This window comes from Pan troglodytes, chromosome 11, assembly GCF_028858775.2.
Source record: "Pan troglodytes isolate AG18354 chromosome 11, NHGRI_mPanTro3-v2.0_pri, whole genome shotgun sequence".
NCBI lineage: Eukaryota > Metazoa > Chordata > Mammalia > Primates > Hominidae > Pan > Pan troglodytes.
The window spans coordinates 44324680-44345525 of record NC_072409.2 but is presented as its reverse complement, the minus strand read 5'-3'; the positions used below and the strand labels follow the sequence as shown (position 1 = coordinate 44345525).

At 40.7% G+C, this 20846-nt stretch overlaps 1 protein-coding gene across 16 annotated transcripts in view; it reads left to right on the top strand.

The window, feature by feature from the left end:
- PTPDC1 (protein tyrosine phosphatase domain containing 1) overlaps positions 1 to 20252 on the top strand; it is a 79068-nt gene extending 58816 nt beyond the window's left edge. For 7 of the 16 annotated variants that reach the window (XM_016961192.4, XM_063787659.1, XM_009456925.4 and 4 more), the window contains 5 exons: positions 5726 to 5863; positions 7749 to 9007; positions 11986 to 12171; positions 14696 to 14806; positions 18230 to 20252. In XM_016961192.4, the coding sequence (XP_016816681.1) occupies positions 5726 to 5863; positions 7749 to 9007; positions 11986 to 12171; positions 14696 to 14806; positions 18230 to 18346 (1811 nt within the window). In that variant the 3' untranslated portion in view covers positions 18347 to 20252. Of the gene's footprint in view, positions 1 to 5725; positions 5864 to 7748; positions 9008 to 11985; positions 12172 to 13043; positions 14129 to 14695; positions 14807 to 18229 lie in introns of those variants that run through there. The other 9 variants (XR_010148635.1, XR_008537128.2, XR_010148633.1 and 6 more) reach the window with 5 other exon arrangements.
- The last annotated feature ends 594 nt before the right edge of the window (positions 20253 to 20846 follow it).

The window sequence follows — 20846 nt, the reverse complement described above, 5'->3', positions numbered from 1 at the left end:
TATATACCCAGTAATGGGATGGCTGGGTCAAATGGTATTTCCAGTTCTAGATCCCTGAGGAATCGCCACACTGACTTCCACAATGGTTGAACTAGTTTACAGTCCCACCAACAGTGTAAAAGTGTTCCTATTTCTCCACATCCTCTCCAGCACCTGTTGTTTCCTGACTTTTTAATGATTGCCATTCTAACTAGTGTGAGATGGTATCTCATTGTGGTTTTGATTTGCATTTCTCTGATGGCCAGTGATGATGAGCATTTTTTCATGTGTTTTTTGGCTGCATAAACGTCTTCTTTTGAGAAGTGTCTGTTCATATCCTTTGCCCACTTTTTGATGGGGTTGTTTGTTTTTTTCTTATAAATTTGTTTGAGTTCATTGTAGATTCTGGATATTAGCCCTTTGTCAGATGAGTAGGTTGCGAAAATTTTCTCCCATTTTGTAGGTTGCCTGTTCACTCTGATGGTAGTTTCTTTTGCTGTGCAGAAGCTCTTTAGTTTAATTAGATCCCATTTGTCAATTTTGTCTTTTGTTGCCATTGCTTTTGGTGTTTTAGACATGAAGTCCTTGCCCATGCCTATGTCCTGAATGGTAATGCCTAGGTTTTCTTCTAGAGTTTTTATGGTTTTAGGTCTAACGTTTAAGTCTTTAATCCATCTTGAATTGATTTTTGTATAAGGTGTAAGGAAGGGATCCAGTTTCAGCTTTCTACATATGGCTAGCCAGTTTTCCCAGCACCATTTATTGAATAGGGAATCCTTTCCCCATTGCTTGTTTTTCTCAGGTTTGTCAAAGATCAGATAGTTGTAGATATGTGGCGTTATTTCTGAGGGCTCTGGTCTGTTCCATTGATCTATATCTCTGTTTTGGTACCAGTACCATGCTGTTTTGGTTACTGTAGCCTTGTAGTATAGTTTGAAGTCAGGTAGTGTGATGCCTCCAGCTTTGTTCTTTTGGCTTAGGATTGACTTGGCGATGCGGGCTCTTTTTCGGTTCCATATGAACTTTAAAGTAGTTTTTTCCAATTCTGTGAAGAAAGTCATTGGTAGCTTGATGGGGATGGCATTGAATCTGTAAATTACCTTGGGCAGTATGGCCATTTTCACGATATTGATTCTTCCTACCCATGAGCATGGAATGTTCTTCCATTTGTTTGTATCCTCTTTTATTTCCTTGTGCAGTGGTTTGTAGTTCTCCTTGAAGAGGTCCTTCACATCCCTTGTAAGTTGGATTCCTAGGTATTTTATTCTCTTTGAAGCAATTGTGAATGGGAGTTCACTCATGATTTGGCTCTCTGTTTGTCTGTTGTTGGTGTATAAGAATGCTTGTGATTTTTGTACATTGATTTTGTATCCTGAGACTTTGCTGAAGTTGCCTGTCAGCTTAAGGAGATTTTGGGCTGAGACAATGGGGTTTTCTAGATATACAATCATGTCGTCTGCAAACAGGGACAATTTGACTTCCTCTTTTCCTAATTGAATACCCTTTATTTCCTTCTCCTGCCTAATTGCCCTGGCCAGAACTTCCAACACTATGTTGAATAGGAGTGGTGAGAGAGGGCATCCCTGTCTTGTGCCAGTTTTCAAAGGGAATGCTTCCAGTTTTTGCCCATTCAGTATGATGTTGGCTGTGGGTTTGTCATAGATAGCTCTTATTATTTTGAAATACGTCCCATCAATGCCTAATTTATTGAGAGTTTTTAGCATGAAGGGTTGTTGAATTTTGTCAAAGGCTTTTTCTGCATCTATTGATATAATCATGTGGTTTTTGTCTTTGGCTCTGTTTATATGCTGGATTACATTTATTGATTTGTGTATATTGAACCAGCCTTGCATCCCAGGGATGAAGCCCACTTGATCATGGTGGATAAGCTTTTTGATGTGCTGCTGGATTCGTTTTGCCAGTATTTTATTGAGGATTTTTGCATCAATGTTCATCAAGGATATTGGTCTAAAATTCTCTTTTTTTGTTGTGTCTCTGCCTGGCTTTGGTATCAGAATGATGCTGGCCTCATAAAATGAGTTAGGGAGGATTCCCTCTTTTTCTATTGATTGGAATAGTTTCAGAAGGAATGGTACCAGTTCCTCCTTATACCTCTGGTAGAATTCGGCTGTGAATCCATCTGGTGCTGGACTCTTTTTGGTTGGTAAGCTATTGATTATTGCTATAATTTCAGCTCCTGTTATTGGTCTATTCAGAGATTCAACTTCTTCCTGGTTTAGTCTTGGGAGAGTGTATGTGTCCAGGAATTTATCCATTTCTTCTAGATTTTCTAGTTCATTTGCATAGAGGTGTTTGTAGTATTCTCTGATGGTAGTTTGTATTTCTGTGGGATCAGTGGTGATATCCCCTTTATCATTTTTTATTGCGTCTATTTAATTCTTCTCTCTTTTTTTCTTTATTAGTCTTGCTAGCAGTCTATCAATTTTGTTGATCCTTTCAAAAAACCAGCTCCTGGATTCATTAATTTATTGAAGGGTTTTTTGTGTCTCTATTTCCTTCAGTTCTGCTCTGAGTTTAGTTATTTCTTGCCTTCTGCTAGCTTTTGAATGTGTTTGCTCTTGCTTTTCTAGTTCTTTTAATTGTGATGTTAGGTTGCCAATTTTGGATCTTTCCTGCTTTCTCTTGTGGGCATTTAGTGCTATAAATTTCCCTCTACACACTGCTTTGAATGTGTCCCAGAGATTCTGGTATGTTGTGTCTTTGTTCTCGTTGGTTTCAAAGAACATCTTTATTTCTGCCTTCATTTCGTTATGTACCCAGTAGTCATTCAGGAGCAGGTTGTTCAGTTTCCATGTAGTTGAGCGGTTTTGAGTGAGATTCTTAATCCTGAGTTCTAGTTTGATTGCACTGTGGTCTGAGAGATAGTTTGTTATAATTTCTGTTCTTTTACATTTGCTGAGGAGAGCTTTACTTCCCAGTATGTGGTCAATTTTGGAATAGGTGTGGTGTGGTGCTGAAAAAAATGTATATTCTGTTGATATGGAGTGGAGAGTTCTGTAGATGTCTATTAGGTCCGCTTGGTGCAGAACTGAGTTCAATTCCTGGGTATCCTTGTTGACTTTCTGTCTCTTTGATCTGTCTAATGTTGACAGTGGGGTGTTAAAGTCTCCCATTATTAATGTGTGGGAGTCTAAGTCTCTTTGTAGGTCACTCAGGACTTGCTTTATGAATCTGGGTGCTCCTGTATTGGGTGCATATATATTTAGGATAGTTAGCTCTTCTTGTTGAATTGATCCCTTTACCATTATGTAATGGCCTTCTTTGTCTCTTTTGATCTTTGTTGGTTTAAAGTCTGTTTTATCAGAGACTAGGATTGCAACCCCTGCCTTTTTTTGTTTTCCGTTTGCTTGGTAGATCTTCCTCCATCCTTTTATTTTGAGCCTATATGTGTCTCTGCACATGAGATGGGTTTCCTGAATACAGCACACTGATGGGTCTTGACTCTTTATTCAATTTGCCAGTCTGTGTCTTTTAATTGGAGCATTTAGTCCATTTACATTTAAAGATAATATTGTTATGTGTGAATTTGATCCTGTCATTATAATGTTAGCTGGTTATTTTGCTCGTTAGTTGATGCAGTGTCTTCCTAGCCTCGATGGTCTTTACATTTTGGCATGATTTTGAAGTGGCTGGTACCGGTTGTTCCTTTCCATGTTTAGTGCTTCCTTCAGGAGCTCTTGTAAGGCAGGCCTGGTGGTGACAAAATCTCTCAGCATTTGCTTGTCTGTAAAGGATTTTATTTCTCCTTCACTTATGAAGCTTAGTTTGGCTGGATATGAAATTCTGGGTTGAAAATTCTTTTCTTTAAGAATGTTGAATATTGGCCCCCACTCTCTTCTGGCTTGTAGGGTTTCTGCCGAGAGATCCGCTGTTAGTCTGATGGGCTTCCCTTTGAGGATAACCCGACCTTTCTCTCTGGCTGCCCTTAACATTTTTTCCTTCATTTCAACTTTGGTGAATCTGACAATTATGTGTCTTGGAGTTGCCTTCTCGAGGAGTATCTTTGTGGTGTTCTCTGTATTTCCTGAATCTGAACATTGGCCTGCCTTGCTAGATTGGGGAAGTTCTCCTTGATAATATCCTGCAGAGTGTTTTCCAGCTTGGTTCCATTCTCCCCATCACTTTCAGGTACACCAATCAGATGTAGATTTGGTCTTTTCACATAGTCCCATATTTCTTGGAGGCTTTGCTCATTTCTTTTTATTCTTTTTTCTCTAAACTTCCCTTCTTGCTTCATTTCATTTTTTTCATCTTCCATTGCTGATACCCTGTCTTCCAGTTGATCGCATCGGCTCCTGAGGCTTCTGCATTCTTCACGTAGTTCTCGAGCCTTGTTTTTCAGCTCCATCAGCTCCTTTAAGCACTTCTCTGTATTGGTTATTCTAGTAATACATTCTCCTAAATTTTTTTCAAAGTTTTCAACTGCTTTGCCTTTGGTTTGAATGTCCTCCCGTAGCTCAGAGTAATTTGATCATCTGAAGTCTTCTCTCAGCTCGTCAAAGTCATTCTCCATCCAGCTTTATTCCGTTGCTGGTGAGGAACTGCATTCCTTTGGAGGAGGAGAGGCGCTCTACTTTTTAGAGTTTCCAGTTTTTCTGTTCTGTTTCTTCCCCATCTTTGTGGTTTTATCTACTTTTGGTCTTTGATGATGGTGATGTACAGATGGGTTTTTGGTGTGGATGTCCTTTCTGTTTGTTAGTTTTCCTTCTAACAGAGAGGACCCTCAGCTGCAGGTCTGTTGGAATACCCTGCCGTGTGAGGTGTCAGTGTGCCCCTGCTGGGGGGTGCCTCCCAGTTAGGCTGTTCTGGGGTCAGGGGTCAGGGACCCACTTGAGGAGGCAGTCTGCCCGTTCTCAGATCTCCAGCTGCGTGCTGGGAGAACCACAGCTCTTTTCAAAGCTGTCAGACAGGGACATTTAAGTCTGCAGAGGTTACTACTGTCTTTTTGTTTGTCTGTGCCCTGCCCCCAGAGGTGGAGCCTACAGAGGCAGGCAGGCCTCCTTGAGCTGTGGTGGACTCCACCCAGTTCGAGCTTCCTGGCTGCTTTGTTTACCTAATCAAGCCTGGGCAATGGCGGGCGCCCCTCCCCCAGCCTCGCTGCCGCCTTGCAGTTTGATCTCAGACTGCTGTGCTAGCAATCAGCGAGACTCCGTGGGCGTAGGACCCTCCGAGCCAGGTGCGGGATATAATCTTGTGGTGTGCCCTTTTTTAAGCCCGTCTGAAAAGCGCAGTGTTCGGGTGGGAGTGACCCGATTTTCCAGGTGCCGTCCATCACCCCTTTCTTTGACTCAGAAAGGGAACTCCCTGACCTCTTGCGCTTCCCAAGTGAGGCAATGCCTCGCCCTGCTTCGGCTCGCGCACGGTGCGCGCACCCACTGACCTGCGCCCACTGTCTGGCACTCCCTAATGAGATGAACCCGGTACCTCAGATGGAAATGCAGAAATCACCCGTCTTCTGCGTCGCTCACGCTGGGAGCTGTAGACTGGAGCTGTTCCTATTCGGCCATCTTGGCTCCTCCCCTCAGGAAATGTCTTAAGTAACATAAAATGTGCTTTGTGAGTAAATGTTAACAGTAAAGTTACTGGGAATGTAAAATCCCTCTTATTTTATGCACTGAGATCTACATGCCTCAGTCTCAGTGTAGATCTGTGTACTTTTCATTAGTGTGTGTACTTTCATTAATTTCCTGTATGTTGATTTTCTTTTCCTTTTCTTTTTTCCTAGTTTACTTCTACAATTTCGGATGGAAGGATTATGGTGTAGCGTCTCTTACTACTATCCTAGATATGGTGAAGGTGATGACATTTGCCTTACAGGAAGGAAAAGTAGCTATCCATTGTCATGCAGGGCTTGGTCGAACAGGTAGGTCCTAAGAGGTGGTTTATTGCCTGTAGGCATATTTAAACATAAAAGGAATAAGATTTCCTAATTTGAGGGTAAATGTTTCTCAGAATCCTATCAAAGCTTTGGAGTCAGGTGGAAGAAGGGAATAAGTTCTAGTGTTCTGTACCACTGTAGGGTGTCTATAGTTAAAATGATATATAGTTTCAAATAGCTAGAAGGAGGATATTGAATGTTCCCAATACAAATGCATGATAAATGTTGGAGATTATGCATATACTAAATACACTGATCTGATCGCTATACATTATATGTATTAAAACATCACTATATACCCCATAGATATGTATAATTATTATGTTAACATTAAAAATTAAATCAAAAAAAAATTTTAAGATATTTGAAATACCGTAAACAGGTAGTTACAATGACCATATATATATCATTTTAAAGTCTTTAGCAACAATGTGAGTTGGAGAAACTGCAATTTGAGAGAAGTAATTTGCTACATTTAGTAAGTGCCAGGGCCACACTTTAAATCCATGGTTGTCTGACTCCAGAGTTCATGTGCTTTCCATTTTTGGAGGTATAAGGATTTTGTTTGTGAAGAAGAGTCTATCTGTGCCCAGAATTCTATTAAAAAGTCAGTGATTTTACTTAAAACATTCAGCTGAATTTCATTACAGTGCTGATATTAGGGCAAAAATGAAGGCCATAGGGCTGAAATTTTCATTGTCATCTGATCCAACCACATGCAGCTCAGCTCTGTCCGCAGTGTACCTGTGCTCCTGCCAGGGGATCTGCCACATACCTGGAAGCATGCGCAGGGGAGGGGACTCAGCTCTGCTTGAGATTAGTAGCTCTTAGGATCAAGCCAAAATCTCACTGTTTCTAGACATTGACATGATAGCTCTGCAGACATTTTACATTTATACTAAGATCTTCTGTGTCCTAGTGAGAAAGGTATGTTGTTACCGACTGTGAACTGGAGAGCATGCAGTTTTCAGAGGTTCTGATTTTCATATGTAACAAGATGTTCACAAACTTGGGGATCACACAGGTGTATTTGATTTGCCTTTTACTTTAATATTAATTGACTGTTATATTTGAATTAATTTATTAATTACCTTTTCACTAGTAATTATTACCTTTTAACTAGTAATCACCTTACTAGTTATTCCTTTTAATTAGATGTTAGTAAGAATACCTAATGTTTATACCACTAAGCCTGGCTTCCTTAAGATTGCTTAATTTTCCATAATTGCTTATGGAAAAATAGAATTATATCATGGTCTGAAGGAAAACACATATTAGTATAGGCACAATCTGGAAAAAGAATTGCCAAGAAGAAAAGTAGGCTGTGAATATGAATAATCCCTAAAGAAGAAACTGCCGTGGTAGGGACAGTGCCAGGCTGGGATGTGCCAGCAGTTGATGGCAAAGATAGCAGGGTGGGAGGTTCCAAACACAAAGTGTATGGATTGATTGGATGGAAATTCTCAAGAACTGTTCAGAGTGGAAAATAGAAACAGGATTTGCTTTCTTCTGTTGGAGTTAAGTAGAACAAGGAGGATAGATGGGCCAGATGATCAGTTTCCCTTCCCTCCTGCACACTTACTCACCTACCTTGTGCCTGTGCTGGCACAGCTCTGGGCTACTGAGATGACTCAGTCATGGGGAGGCGGTGCCACATAGACATTTAATAAAGTTCTGTGCAGTAAGGAACGTGCAAAATAACACCTCTACAAAAAGTCACAAAGTTATCATCATAATTGTCCTTAAAATGTGTCTCTATTTATATGGTTTCTTAACACATATTCAAATTGTAAATCACCAAAGAGTGATAAATAAAATAAATAAAAATGTAAGCTTTTCTCATACCAGTCTTCTCTTCTTCACTGTTTAGGTGTTTTAATAGCCTGTTACTTAGTTTTTGCAACGAGAATGACTGCTGACCAAGCAATTATATTTGTGCGGGCAAAGCGACCCAATTCCATACAAACCAGAGGACAGCTCCTCTGTGTAAGGGAATTTACTCAGTTTCTAACTCCTCTCCGCAATATATTCTCTTGCTGTGATCCCAAAGCACATGCTGTCACCTTACCTCAATATCTAATTCGCCAGCGTCATCTGCTTCATGGTTATGAGGCACGACTTCTGAAACACGTGCCAAAAATTATCCACCTAGTTTGCAAATTGCTGCTGGACTTAGCGGAGAACAGGCCAGTGATGATGAAGGATGTGTCCGAAGGACCTGGTCTCTCTGCTGAAATAGAAAAGACCATGTCTGAGATGGTCACCATGCAGCTGGATAAAGAGTTACTGAGGCATGACAGTGATGTGTCCAACCCGCCTAACCCCACTGCAATGGCAGCAGATTTTGACAATCGAGGCATGATTTTCTCCAATGAGCAACAGTTTGACCCTCTTTGGAAAAGGCGGAATGTTGAGTGCCTTCAACCCCTGACTCATCTGAAACGGCGGCTCAGCTACAGTGACTCAGATTTAAAGAGGGCCGAGAACCTCCTGGAGCAAGGGGAGACTCCACAGACAGTGCCTGCCCAGATCTTGGTTGGCCACAAGCCCAGGCAGCAGAAGCTCATAAGCCATTGTTACATCCCACAGTCTCCAGAACCAGACTTACACAAGGAAGCCTTGGTTCGCAGCACACTTTCTTTCTGGAGTCAGTCAAAGTTTGGAGGCCTGGAAGGACTCAAAGATAATGGGTCGCCAATTTTCCATGGAAGGATCATTCCAAAGGAAGCACAGCAGAGTGGAGCTTTCTCTGCAGATGTTTCAGGCTCACACAGCCCTGGGGAGCCAGTTTCACCCAGCTTTGCAAATGTCCATAGGGATCCAAACCCTGCTCACCAGCAAGTGTCTCACTGTCAGTGTAAAACTCATGGTGTTGGGAGCCCTGGCTCTGTCAGGCAGAACAGCAGGACACCCCGAAGCCCTCTGGACTGTGGCTCCAGTCCCAAAGCACAGTTCTTGGTTGCACATGAAACCCAGGACAGTAAAGATCTGTCTGAAGCAGCTTCACACTCTGCATTACAGTCTGAATTGAGTGCTGAGGCAAGAAGAATACTGGCGGCCAAAGCCCTAGCAAATTTAAATGAATCTGTAGAAAAGGAGGAACTAAAAAGGAAGGTAGAAATGTGGCAGGTATTATTAGTACTTAATTTAATTATAGATATGTGGGAAATATTTATGTCAGGGCAAAAGTGTGATACATTTTCCCAAACTTATTTATTATAGAAATGTGAAGATACGTTTGCATAATACTTTCTAACTTCAGGTTTCTCGTCTCTGATGCGAACCTGATGTTATAGAAAAAACACAGGGTGTTTGTATGGTTTCATTTAAATCTGCATACTCAAGAAAGCACTTGGTGTGATGCTTGACCCACACAAGGCATTGATATTAGTAGCTTCCTTCTTCCTGGGCCTATGGGGGCAACTGGCCCACAGCAGACAGCATTCGAAACTGACTAGAAGCATCTTTAACCTGAGGCCTGGCAGAGGGAATCATACTTTGAGAACTACTGACGTGCAGACATAAATAAAATGTTTATTTTTCAAAGCTCATCAACACTGGTGCTGAGCAAGGTCAGAAGAGTGAGGCTGTCTCTTTGGCATCCTCTCCTTCAGACTTGCCAATCCTGCCCTAATAGGGCAACTATGGGAAATCAGGAGAGCAAGTGGGTGAAACCACAGATTACTACGTGCCATTCACTTTAGCTGAGTTGAGGTCTTTGGGGTCCATTTCTTAGCTTTTACTTCAATTAGAATGTAAATGTTTAACCCTTTTTTGTGTTGTGCTTTTACTAGGATACAGTCATAAGTCAGCCACACTTTCTTTGCCCTGAATGAGCACCTGTTCTCGAGAAAAGATAGGCCTTATAAACCTAGCTATGAGAAACAGCTAAACTACCCCAAAAGGAGGCTGACTTGGACAGTCGTGAATCACCGAAATCTTGACTTTTGAGCCCATAACCTACTGTGAATTATTTTAATAGCTCGCTTTCATAGTCTGCCATTGATTAAACAAGGCATATAAAATTTCTGAGTGCCAGTATCTCTTCAGATGCAGAGGCATGAAAATTAAGTTTGGAGCTTCACATTAACTTTTAATTATATGATGGGAGGAGAGAACTTTTGATAAAAATTTTGTTCTTCAGAATTGTGTTTCGCCTATCCAATAGTTAAATGTATTGCTTTCTTCCAAAATGAATTGTTTTCTTTATTTTCTGCTCCAAACTGAAAGTCTTTCATTCAGTCAGCAAATATTTCCTGGGCATTACTGTGTGTTAAGAGTTAGCAAGAAAGAGAGTCTTCTATTTTAGATGAAAATCTCGCACCCCCACTCCTGGGTCAGCCCCAGTGCCCATGCAAGCTCTGCTGTGGTGATGAAGCGTTCAGGACTTGGTTTGGGCCAGACCATATGTAGTGTATATGAAAGCATTTTCTGGAGGTGAACACAGACCTTTAATCAGGATAGTTTTGCATTTTTTTCCATTCTAGATTTTATTTTAGGACTTTTAGTTATCAAAAAAATCAGTTGAATTCTGGAAAAGAATAAAATGAACATTATTTGAATAGTATAATGCCACCCATGCCTGTACTAGACCATTTCACATATATTATTTCATGTGATTTTTCACAGTTATCATAGAACATATCTGTAAGGCAGATGATACTATTTCTACAGTCTTTGTTAAGCTTGTGAATTCAGTATCACAGATGAGGATGCTAAAGGTCATGAAGGTTAGAGGGTAAGTGACTTGCTCAGGGTCATGTGGCATGCGTGTGACAGAGTCAGGGTACAGCACATGTGTTGAACACTTTCCATTATCCCAGGATTCTTGGCTAACCTCCCTGGAGAGCCTCAGGAAACATCATGATAAGATAGTCATTTTGCTAAGAGCATTTTTGATTAGTGTCATTTCTGCCCAGCTTGTCTCCTTCATAAGATTGAATCAAGAGCTACTTTGTTTTAAACATGATCTATGGGATATGAAGGACTGTGAATAACAAAGTATTGGTGTATTCATAAGATAATAAAGAGAAGCCCAGTACCAGAGGGCCCTTGTGGCGTAACAGAAACAGCACAGACTCTGGAGTAAGGCAGAACTGGGTATGAACACCCCCTTTGCCATTTTCTAGCTTTTGGCTTCTAGGTGAGTTATTTCATCTTTCTTGAGCCCCATTATATGTATTGGTGAGGAAGCTCCCTGCTGGGTGCCATTTGAGAGTTAGAGATAAGACATGTATTACAGTCTCTGTCCCACTGTGTGCATGTAGTAAATATTGGGTAGGTGAATGAATGAGTGAATGGTAGCAATTATTACACTTACTTCTATTGTTAAAATGTATTTGACTCACTAAAACATAAATCTGAACCCTGTCAGAAATTCATGAAAATCCTTATCTCACTTTTCCCTTGCTCTCTGTGAGGTAAAGTATTAAAATCTCATGCTTAAATTTTCTCTAGGCATTTGGAGTATTAGAAAAACTTTCCAGTTATCTTCCCTATGTCAAATTTCAGGACTCGGGACTTATTGTTAAATCCTACATAGGATGCTAAAAAGATATTTCAAAGAAGTACATATGCCCCATTTACCAACTTTCAAGCACCTTTATTTTATTTTTGCAGACTTCGAAGCTCAAAGCTTTTCCTTTTCCTTAGACCCCAGGTTAATGTATAAATGTTCCCTTATTTCTACTTTCTCATCTACCATCTACTTTATTGCAAAAAAATAGTTCTGTTTTGTTCACCAGAAGGCTGAAAAGGAAGACTCTTGTGAACTGTTTCTGTGGTTTCTGAATAAAGTAGAGAACTTGGATTAACTAAGCCCTTTCCCTGTGCTATAAGCTTTAACCGACCTTATCTCAGTCAATCAGCCCAACAGCTTGTGAAGCAGGGGATGAGTTTCATAGAGAGAAACTGGGGCTTACAGAATTCAGTGTCTTAGTCCAGTGTCCAGCCTGGAAGTGGAGAGGCTGGGAGGGGTCCCAGTTCTGCACTCTGGAGCCTGAGTCTTTCACTCTTGTGGGCAGCGCAAGAATCATGCAGTGTCAAATGGTGCACCTCTCTCTCCTCTCCCTGTCTCTGTCTGTCTGTCTCTTTCTCTTCCTTTTTAGAAAGAGCTTAATTCCCGAGATGGAGCTTGGGAAAGAATATGTGGCGAGAGGGACCCTTTCATCCTATGCAGCTTGATGTGGTCTTGGGTGGAGCAACTGAAGGAGCCTGTAATCACCAAAGAGGATGTGGACATGTTGGTTGACAGGCGAGCAGATGCCACAGAAGCACTTTTTTTATTAGAGAAGGTAAAGTGGCTGTAGGACCAGTTAATGACTGTAACTGAGGCCCTTAGTTTTTCACGCACGAAAAAAAATCCATTATAAAAAAAGAGAATTCACACAGAATCCCAAATCTAGATCTAATTTAATAGTTTTTCCAAGAGAAGACAAGAAACTGATACCCAGTGTAAACACTTAGAAAATACAAAAATAAAAACGGGAATTATCCATAGTCCTGGGAGAGGCACTGCAAACATTTTCAAACATTTTAAACTTACCAATATGTATATTAACTTGTTAAAAATCATTTTAACATACAAGTTTATATTTCATTTTTGCTTAAAGTTATAACATAGCTATTTTCCTGTGAATAATGTAAGCTTTTCATAAATATTGACTCTTAACGGATATGATGCTGTAACACGAGACTGTGCCATAATTAAGCACTTTTTCACTGTTGGTTGTTTGTTTCTACTTATTTGCTGTGAGCATGCATATGGGAAAAATTATGAATTAGGTTGGGATATGCACTCATTCGTATTTTTAAAAAGGTGTAGGTGTCACACATATATGCATGTATATATAATTTTTATTTGTAAAATATAGATGTTTTCTATATTTTATATATAAAAGATATATGTTTAAAATAGAGGAAATATGTATATATGTATAAAATGTAGAAGGAGAAATAAGAAACTGGTAATAGTGGTCACCTTTAGGAAAAGATATTAGAAGACAATGGATCTAGGAAACGGAAGAAATTGTATGAATCCTTTTATATAATTTATCATTTGTATCTATACAGAGATACTAAATCTTCAGTTTAAAACAGGGTTTGTTTTTGTTTTTGTTTTTGTTTGTTTCTTTTTTTGAGACATAGTTTTGCTCTTGTTGCCCAGGCTGGAGTGCAATGGCGCGATCTCAGCTCACTGCAACCTCTGCCCCCCGGGTTCAAGCGATTCTCCTGCCTCAGCCTCCCGAGTAGCTGGGATTACAGCATGCGCCACCACGCCCGGCTAATTTTGTAATTTTAGTGGAGACAGGATTTCTCCATGTTGGTCAGGCTGGTCTCAAACTCCCAACCTCATGTGATCCACCCACCTTGGCCTCCCAAAGTGCTGGGATTACAGGCATGAGCCACCATGCCAGGCCTGTTTTTGTTTTAACAAACAATGTTATTGAATAACCAGCCTTGAGTTACCTGCTATGCTCCATGTAAACATCTCCTCAGTTTCTAAATTTCACTAAAAATCTTCTGCTGTTACTACACACACACACACACACACACACACACACACACGGACACATATGGACGGATGCACATGCAGACATGCAGATACATGTGTTCACACCCATGCACACAGATACAATACACAATACACAGACATGTGCGTGCCTGCACACACACACATACACTCACATACCACAGTTATGCAATACATATCTTTTAAGAAGTGATTTTTCCTGTATCCGAAGTCCTTTTCTTAGGATATTTTCTCAGCAATTAAATCACAGAGATAAAACAGGAGATGGTGAAAAGGGAGATTAATGTTTGGTAGGTGACTGGGCCAAGCCCTTCAGGACATAATTTACATTTTCTCTTCTGTTTATCTCAATACCCCTTAGAGGTAGAGGCCCATTTCACAGACAAGGAAAGCTGAGGTTGCATGCCCAAGGTTGGCACCACATGTCAGAGCAGAATTCAAGCTCAGACCACTTTGGCACAAAGCCCATGTGCTTTCTATTACATAAGGCTGCCTGTTTTATCCTAATTCACCCTCGGGCAATTCACCTAGGGCATTTATATTGCTTCAGGTTTTTTACTTTCATAGGCGTCATTGTAATGATAATTTGTGCTTGCAGGTGTTTCTTTATTATAGATTATGCTCTTAGAGTAGATTTTCAGAATTGAAATTGATGGGTCCCTGTACATTACATCTTGGATATGTATTGCTGAAGGTGATGGAATTTCTTCTTTGCTAAGGTAAACAGCCCCCAGGAGTCAAGTCAGTGGACACATTTTTAAGTATCTTACCCCCTTAGGTTGGAGGCTAAGCACTTAAGCACTGCATTGCTCCTGGGGGACTGGGGTTGTCCTTGTCCTTTTCTTTGTCTACCTGCCTCCCTCCATATCATATGCAGTGGCTGGGTACCCAGATCCTGACCACTCAGTGCCCAGTTAATTAGTCCATGTATCTCTATGACATGTCACCATCTACTAGACTACTGACATATCCAGAAACAACAAGAATGGGAAAATCTATTCAGTTCACTGCAAGAGAAACACTTGGTTTAAAAGTGCACTGATCTTCAAATTTAGTTTTACTTTGTACAATAGCTAGCCAGCTTTGATATTATCTCCTGAAAGCTTTTCAAATTATATTAACACATAACAACATTTGTTGATGTTTAGATATTTTGTTAGATATTTTGGCATTTGACATTATGAGTACTTGGTCACAAACCAATTCTTGACTCTACAATAGTTTTGAATTGATTTATTGAGGCATTTTTTGAAAATTTTTTTAAATTTTGATTTCTACAAAAACAGGGACAGCACCAGACTATTCTCTGCGTGTTGCACTGCGTAGTGAACCTGCAGACAATTCCCGTGGATGTGGAGGAAGCTTTCCTTGCCCATGCCATTAAGGCATTCACTAAGGTGGGTCATACTCTTCCTTTCCCTTCTCTGAACCACAGATCAGCATCACCTTTGTAAATCAGAATCCAGAGGTCACCATCCTCCTCTAAAATGAAACATGTATGTGTATGTTTTCCCTTCATGGAAATCTGTTTGACATTTCTTCTAAGTAGTTGCAGAGTCTTGACCAAAAAAAAAGTTTCCAAACAATGATCTTAGGAAAAGCTGAACTGTGAGTTTTTTGAAGGAGAACGTTGGAACAAAGAGCTTTTATATAAAAGAAAGAGAGAAACAACTGAGTGTTGAATACATATTTTTAGATCATGTGCCTAATCGGAGTCAGAGAATCTTTGCTTGTCGAGTCAGTTCTACCTTGGGTGTAAGTAAGAAGCCATCTATTAAGAATTAAACATCCCACATTGCTAATTCAGTACTGAGTCCTGGTTGGCAAATCCTAAGGAAAGAGTTAAAAAAAAGGTTTCCTTTCTAAAAGCCCATCCTTTTGGATGCAGCAGTTTTTCCTGGCTGAAGAAAGAAGCAGCAGCCAGGTTCATACTGAGAGAAAAGTTTCCCCTTACCCCATCAGCTATAATTTGTTTATTACTTCTCATTGATATGAAAGTATCTATAATTTGTTTGTTACCTCTCATTGATATGAAAGTGTCATTAAACAAAGAACCCAGCTTTTGAATGACAACATCTGTGGTAACATTAATGATAAGAAGTTATTATTTATACTCATTAACAAGTTATGAAGATTCTTCCTTTTTAATATTTGTCCAGTCTCCTTCCCCTCCACTCTTTCCAGAGTGATGTTCTTACTTCAGGCCTTCCTTGTTCCTCATCTGGATTCTATGGCACTAACCACTGACATCTTTTCAATCTGTTCTCCACTGTTTCCAGAGTCAGTAGTCTCAAATCCAAACCGCGTGGTCCTTTACATCTGTATTTACACTTTCATAGACTGAGAGGCTACCCACCATGTGAAGAAGGTTGTGGTTTGGTGTTTAAGAAAGTAAACAGAGCTGGGAGTGGTGGCTTACGCCTGTGATCCCAGCACTTTGGGAGGCTGAGATGGGCGGATCACGAGATCAGGAGATTGAGACCATCCTGGCCAACATGGTGAAACCCCATCTCTACTAAAGTACAAAAATTTAGCTGGGCGTGGTGGTGTGCGCCTGCAGTCCCAGCTACTCAGGAGGCTGAGGTGGAAGAATGGCTTGAACCCGGGAGGTGGAGGTTGCAGTGAGCCGAAATCGCGCCACTGCACTCCAGCCTGGCAACAGAGCGAGACTCTGTCTCAAAAAAAAAAAAGTGGCCAGGCGTGGTGGCTCAAGCCTGTAATCCAAGCACTTTGGGAGGCCACGGTGGGCAGATCACGAGGTCAGGAGATCAAGACCATCCTGGCTAACACGGTGAAACCCCGTCTCTACTAAAAAGAAATACAAAAAAATTAGCTGGGTATGGTGGCAGGCGCCTGTAGTCCCAGCTACTCGGGAGGCTGAGGCAGGAGAATGGTGTGAACCCGGGAGGCGGAGCTTGCAGTGAGCCAAGATTGCACCACTGCACTCCAGCCTGGGCGACAGAGCAAGACTCCGTCTCAAAAAAAAAAAGTAAACAATTCACACCATTATTAATGTTAATAAGGAGTTTTTTGCAAAGGGGATAGATAATATAGATAAAATTAAATTCCTGAGCTTGACTGAAAAAAATCCTTATGATTGGTCTCTCTGAAAGCAGTAGGAATTCTTTACAACTTCTTTTGGCCTTTTAAGGGGATACGAATGAAAAGTTAGAGATAACAGTTGTTCAAAATCTGTCTATAGAAAATGTTAGGAGACAGTTTTCCTTGGGTCTCATGTCTCTTCATAGTCTGATGAGCAGATGCCCTGACCACTCTCTTTGGGAATCAACTCTTCACTAATGTCTGGAGAGCTCTGCCTGGAGAGCAGAAGGCACACGTTCTGACTTCCAGGATAATAAAAATGTTTCCCTTCAGGGCAAAGGTTGGCAGATTTGCTTGCAGCCCCCTTGTGAAACATTGGAGTTTCCTAAGCTTGGGGCTCCTCAGCTATGAGGCAAACCCCGTGCTTGTGCAGCCTCCACCTAGGCCCCTCTGCATTGCCTCCATGAGACTTGGGAGACAAGGAGAACCCATGTGAACATGAAGCACATGCAGCTGTGAGAAATAAAAGTTGTCTGTCTCTGACCCAGGAATCTCGTATCTTCTACCATTATCCATAACACTGGCAAGCTAACAGGTTAAGGTCTCAGATCCTTTACAGTTGTTGACAGAGGGAACAACCTTTCATTTGTCAAAATTTATCAGAGAGGGAGAAATTCCAGAAGGAGAGAAGCAGTGATTGTGTGACCCTGATTCTTTCCCAGGGAGTTACACATTACTCTGGGAATGGGGTTGAGGGTGGGTACTTGCTCTGGTTCTCTGTCCTGCCATCACTGCTAACCCAGAGTATGGTAAACTTGGGTGAAAAATGCAAATATGTGTAAATAGTGCGCTCCCATCAAGGGGAAAGGAAATTTACCTTTATCAAGGTGGGGTTTGTTTGTTTGTTTGTTTGTTTGTTGAGACAGGGTCTCACTCTGTCACCCAGTCTGGAGTGCAGTGGCACAATCTCAGCTCACTGCATCCTCTCCCTCCTGGACTCAGGCAATTCTCCCACCTCAGCCTCCCAAGTAGCTGGGACTACAGGCACGTGCCACCATGCCTGGCTAATTTTTTTTAATTTTTTGTAGAGATGAGGTTTTGCCATGTTGCCCAGGCTGGTCTCAACCTCCTGGGCTCAAGCAACTCTCCCACCTCGGCCTCCTAAAGTGCTGGGATTACAGGCATGAGCCACCACACCCAGCCAGTTGAGGTTTGTATATATGTGCCAAACATGTTAGACTCATAGATACGCTATCCTATGAAGGTGGGTATCATTATCTCTGTTTTACAAAGGAGGAGATCAAGGTCCAGAGAGGTTGGGTATGAGATGAGGACATGTAGCTGGCAGGTGGGGAGCTGGGCTTCTATTCAGGTCACTCTGACCCTGTCCAGAGTGGCCATAGGGCCTCTCAGCAGGACGTATACAGCTGATGTGCTGTTTTAATATGGGAAACTTTTCTCTTATACCATCAATGATTAGTCTCAAAAAATTCACTTCACATCCACTGTTGACTTGCTTCATGGCTGGGTGTATATAATTAGACTAAATATCCAGGCACTAGATTTAATTTTGGGGTTTTCATTCATAAGTTTGATATTGACATGGTTGGCAGTTCTAATATAGTCTTTCAAATAAAATGTGTGAAATTTATTATGTGTATTTTATATAGAGTTTTGTTTGTAAGTCTGTTTTTTTCTCCACCCCCTCCTTCTTTCAAAATAGAAACTAGTTCAAATTCTTGTTACAGTGTCCTGAATATAAATTTCTTTGTCACCAGGTTAATTTTGATTCTGAAAATGGACCAACAGTTTACAACACCCTGAAGAAAATATTTAAGCACACGCTGGAAGAAAAAAGAAAAATGACAAAAGATGGCCCTAAGCCTGGCCTCTAGCTTTCCCTCGTGATGAATATTTCAGACCTAAAGATCCAGATAGTATCTCTGTTCATATGTGAATAAGTTGAAGATTGTGGGGCTACTTTTTCTAATAGCACTTTATTTTAAATGTTGTTAGTTTGTGCTGAGAATGGTCGTCCGTATTTGAACCAATTATTTATTTTAAAATATCTTTAAGCTACATTTTTGTTTTGAAAAATTGCCATAAATTTGGTGCCACTTTCTTTTATTTATTTGACTGAGTTAATATTATTGTATTAACATTTTAAGTATATGGTGTTTACATTCTTATTTCTTTTGACATTTTGGAAATAATCGCAACTTGTCTTTCCAAAATAACCATTTTCTTGATGCAACTCTTCCTAGGGTTTTTACCAAATAGCTAACTTTAGTAGTAAAACCTGATTGTGTATCCATTCCCCCACAGATGAACTAAGAAAGTCACCAAGTGTCTTAAGCTGTTTTATATTTGTTACGAAGAAGGCTATTGCTACAATATTTTTAAAGGTTTTTTTTTAACTTTGTAATTTTTTGTTTTTCCTTTTTATAAATGTAACAGAGGGTTTCAAAGCATATTATTTTTCAGAGAGATTTAGTTTTACTTTAATGGAGTGACTGTGAAGTGGTTGGGATTTTTTGCTTGTAGAAAGTAGACTTGCTCTTTGTCAGATTTCCAAACAACCTTGCCAGCCTTGGCTGTCAAAAGGAGGCAGGAGCAGTTCTCAACACACCAAGCCTTATTCCCACTCCCTTGGGTTGCTGCTGAGCCAAATAGCATCTTTACAGAGGAAGTGGGATCAGAGGCAGGAAGTGTGGAAAGTTGCTAAGAAGCAGGGCTTGCCTCTGTCCTCCCTGGGACTCCACAGGGATATTCGTGCAGGGCAGGGGCTCTGTGCCAGCCCTGCTCTCTCAGGTGCCACAGCCACTCTGCAGAGGTGACTCTTGGAGCTGGAGGAAGTCAAAACTGGGCCACTGTTTGTGCTGATGGTGTATTAGCATGAGCAGCGTGGCCCTGGCCCCACACTCCCAAATCTGCCACTCCATAGACCCACTTGCCTCAAGGCTTTATATTTGGCTGCTTTCTTACAATGAGAATTAAGATTTTTAAACTGAAGTTGACCATACAGGTTGCATTAGCCCTAACTGGCTTCATGTAAGAAGGGTGACTGCCTAAACTAGTTCCTTGTAAGCTGAACCATCAATTATCAATTGAAGCCATACTTTTATTTAAATTAATATATGTAGATACCAGAGGCCAAGCCACAGAGAGGATAATAGTTCTTCCCAATAAAGGTGATATTAATCAGACTAATTTCAAACTAAAGAAGTTACTGCTTAAAGACGGAATTTCAGGGGAAGCAAGACTCATTTAGAACAAATGAAATTTCTCCAATCCTACATTTCTGAATTGACCTCTAGCACATCAAAAATATTTCAGTCATTATCAGTCTCATTAACTGAAATGCCAAATGCTAAATGCAGTGTTCTTTCACACTGTTTTAATTTTCTTGGGAAATCGAGTCCAGTGGATGTTAATGGAGTGGGTTGCCCATCCCTGAAATGTCTTATTTTCAAGTGCCTGGCCTGGGAAAGAAGGGGAAGAAACTATTGCATTTTATCCAAAGATACACTATAAAAATAGAGTTTTTACCAAAAAAAGATGTTTGTTCTCATCTCAGTCGGCCTCATTTGGGCAAGTGACCCACAGGTCTTTTGGCGAGTTTGCTATTTGCCTGTTGAAATACTTGTTTCAACTTAGAGAACAGTTATGATGTGACCATAGCATGGCACGACTAAAAATCTAAGCCTGAAACCTGAAAAAAGAGATATGACGAGGGAAATTAATCAGGCTATATATAAGTATTGTATTTATTTGAATAAAAGTAAAAAGAACAACCCATAATCCTAGTCCTGTACTTCTTTACCTTGATGCTCTAGGACATCTGATGATAAAGACAAGATTTTGTCTTAGATTATCCTAATAGGCAGATTGAGTTGTCGACTGATTCAGTGAGCCAAGCTCTAGTTAGTGCAGACTCCTTCCATCAGTTCAGCATGACCAAACACTGGGGGGTTGGGATAGGTGAGTTCTAAGAGGAATAGCTGAGGAAAATCTCCAAGCTGACAAGATTCCTAACTTCCCATATTTGGATGAGGAGTTCTTTGTAGCCCAGAGGACAGAAATCTCACATATTGGCAGAAGTGATAAGGTTGAAAAATTCAGTTCAACAGAAATAGGAAGGTTAAGGGCACACACATATTAAGAACTTACCATGGGCCAGCCGTATCCATTACCTCACTGAATTATCTTGACAGAAGTCTTTTTCATTTCATTTATTTATATTTATTTATTTATTTATTTTGAGACGGGGATCTCGCTCCGTAGCCCAAGCTGGAATGCAGTGGCATGATCTTGGCTCACTGCAACCTCCGCTCCCAGCCTGAAGCCATCCTCCCACCTCAGCTTCCTGAGTAGCTGGGACTACAGGCACATGCC